At 43.7% G+C, this 2,914-nt stretch overlaps 2 protein-coding genes across 2 annotated transcripts in view; both read right to left on the bottom strand.

Annotated features, from left to right (window-relative positions):
- c2cd2 (C2 calcium dependent domain containing 2) overlaps positions 1-2,914 on the bottom strand; it is a 43,375-nt gene that overhangs the window by 30,944 nt on the left and 9,517 nt on the right. The gene's annotated exons all lie outside the window — the stretch shown is intronic.
- On the bottom strand, positions 36-2,878 carry LOC106517197 (uncharacterized). Its single transcript, XM_014007913.1, has one exon. The coding sequence runs from the start codon at positions 2,737-2,739 to the stop codon at positions 1,117-1,119; it is 1,623 nt and encodes a 540-aa protein (XP_013863367.1). The 5' UTR covers positions 2,740-2,878; the 3' UTR covers positions 36-1,116.

Consider the following 2,914-nt stretch of genomic DNA (forward strand, 5'->3'; position numbering starts at 1 on the left):
CAGCAGTTGTGTGCCCATAATCCAAATCATGCATGGCAAAAACATCTGACATTGAGTTGAGCTTTTTCATAATTCTCTGCCTCCATTCTTCGGAGAGAGAAGTATCAGTTAAGTCAAACTTAAGTGGGCTGTCTGTAGTGATTTTGATGTTATCAAACTCAGCAACAGACTTGGGAGGCTGAGAGCTAGTCCTTGTGTTGCTACTCAAGCCTGAAGCTAAAGAGCACACTGACAAGGGGGCATACAGTTCAGCCACTGTTTGACCAGCAGGGATTCTGATTGTATGAGCACTCTCGTTCTTGACCAGAATAGGAAGCTTAAAGGAAGCCTTTGAGGGAGCTGTCATAATGTAGTTGCAAAATAGGAAACCCCCAGGCAAGCATGATGCTGTGGATTCTACTAGCAGAGGACTACCTGGGTTTATATCAACATGTCTGGCATAGCCTGTCAATACAGCTTTTTCACCAGCTGGTACTGCGACACATTTTCTGCTCAATAGCTTAACTTTTCCTGTTTTACCACTCCTCTTATCAACCTTGATTCTGTTGAACATGGCTTGGATCACTGGAATGCTGTCACAATGTCTGACACTTGTGTCTGACTCTTTGTAGGATGTGAATGTCTCATAAAGCACATCCAAAACATTTGTCCCAATGAGAACTGGAATCTCTTGGTTTGATCTGCAGTCTGGTACAATGAGTGCTAGGGTATTCACTTCCTCAGGTCTCCCAGTAACCTCTTTTGGAAAACACAAATTGAGTTCTATGTATCCCAAGTAGGGTACTTGCTGACCCCCCGCGCCCTCTATGTCAAGCAATTTGGCCACAGACTGAATCGGGCGTGCAGGTAGGTGTAGTTTGTGAAATGTCTCTGATACTGTGGTTACCTGGGAGCCAGAATCTAGAAGACACACGCTGTGAACCCCATCAATAGTCAAGCTAGCAGTACATTTTGATCCAACCAGAGCACTCAAAAGAGCCTCCTCCGATAATGCTGAACAGGAGTTGGTAATGTCATCTATTTGTTTCAGTCTTTTATTCTCTTGGTTATCTTGTGCTGGCTTTGGACTTTGCTCCGAATTGGGACTAAACTCTGGTAAGGTCTCAGTGCGTCCCTCTACTGAAACCCTGTCCAGTTTAAGGCTGGGGCATATTTAGCTTGCCACTCTTGCTGTTTCGCCTTTAATTCTTTGTTCTTTTTATCAACAAGGTCTTTGTTTGGAGCATTGATGCACTCTCGGGCAATGTGGTTATTTTCACCACATTTAAAACAAAACCACGCTTTTGGAGCTGACCTGTGTACAGGTTGATGTGCTTGCAGTTCTGTAAAATGTGGTAGTTGAGGTTCTGAAGCACTGGCATGTTTCTGTTCGGATTTCTTTCGTCTTTGGGCTCTTTTTTCAGTTAGTTGCATTTTAAGTTCAGCCACTTGTTTCCTTAAGTTCTCAGTCTCTGATATATACCTCTGCATTAAATCTGTGTCTTGATTAGTTGTGGGGGTGGGATCTGGAATGCCATGAAACTGGGCAAGGGGTTTTGCTTTAAACCCTCCAAGATGTCGTTGCATTCTGTCTACTTTTAAAGATCTTCTTTCTTCTTCAGWTCTTAATTCAAGAAGAAGCTCTGAAAAATTTGGGGCAGGATCATTTCTCAGTTTCTGTTGCAGGGTCAACAGTAAAGTCTGGTCCCAGCAACCACGCACAAACTGTTTGTAAAGTTGTCTATTAGCATTGGCCTCACTTACACCACCCCGTCTGATCGCAGTGCTGAGAAGTGTCTGCAGTCTCTGAATGTATTCAGATGCTTTCTCACCTGCGTCCTGATGAGTACTGAGGAACCTGGCAAAGATCTCCTCCCCGTCGTCAACAAGGCCATATGCTGACTGGAGGAGTTTTACATAGTCTTGAGGAGGTGACTGAGAGCCTAGTTGTTTCACGATGTCTGCTGCYGGCGACAGTAAGCTCTCCAGAATCAGTCGTRGCTGCACATCCATTGTATAGCCATCCTGAAACATAAGTTCAACATGTAAACACCATGTTTCAAAATCCACTTCACCAGGCGGTTTAGGAACTCTGCCTGAGAAGGAACGCAGTCTCTTGGAGCCTGGAGCTGTCGTAGCTTCACTRTTAATGACATGCTCCACTATTATTCGTTGCACATCTGGTGGGTTTAGTATGTCAGAGTCTAGGGTTGTGGCAGTGCCCTTGGCTTGTTCTTTTGGTCGTACTGCCTGTCCCTTCCTTGTCCTCTTGAGCTTCTCTGTTCCACCTTGTGATTTGGGGGCAGATTTTAATGGCTTACTGGGTGGAGGTTGTAACTTTTGAGGACTGAATTTAACAGATGATCCACTGCTGTCTGATTCACTTCCCGTACTATCTGAGCTACCCCGTTCATTCTGCACAGTTTTAAAGGAACATGTGGCTTCAGGGTTTTCATCAATGGCTGACTGTGATTGTGTGGGAGTAGTTAAAACCTCAACTCTGTCCAAACACCATTTTGAGACTGGGTTCTTAGGAGACTGTAGCACAGAGGGGAAACTGATGAGCTTTAGCGACTCTTCTGAGTCAAACTCAACAATCACTTGAAGGCCTTTGAGTCTCACTATTTTACTGACACTACCATATAATGATACAGCCTCTACAATGTCTTCATCTGTGTCATCATCAAGTATGCCCTTCAAAAGGATTGATTTTCTGTCATTTACACCATGCTCGCTACCAATGTCAGCAACAGAAGCCATATTTTGTCTGGTTATTATCAGACAATATTTGATCACACCAAGCACTAATCAATTATTTATATTGGTTGTTTATAGCCTAAAATCCTCCTGGCTGGCTCGCCACTTATGTAACCAACTAGTGTAACTTACAAATAGATAAGTTGAGAAACTTAGATTCCAATGTTGAAGCTATAGT

Source organism: Austrofundulus limnaeus, unplaced genomic scaffold (genome assembly GCF_001266775.1).
Source record: "Austrofundulus limnaeus strain Quisiro unplaced genomic scaffold, Austrofundulus_limnaeus-1.0 Scaffold45, whole genome shotgun sequence".
In the NCBI taxonomy this organism is placed as follows: domain Eukaryota; kingdom Metazoa; phylum Chordata; class Actinopteri; order Cyprinodontiformes; family Rivulidae; genus Austrofundulus; species Austrofundulus limnaeus.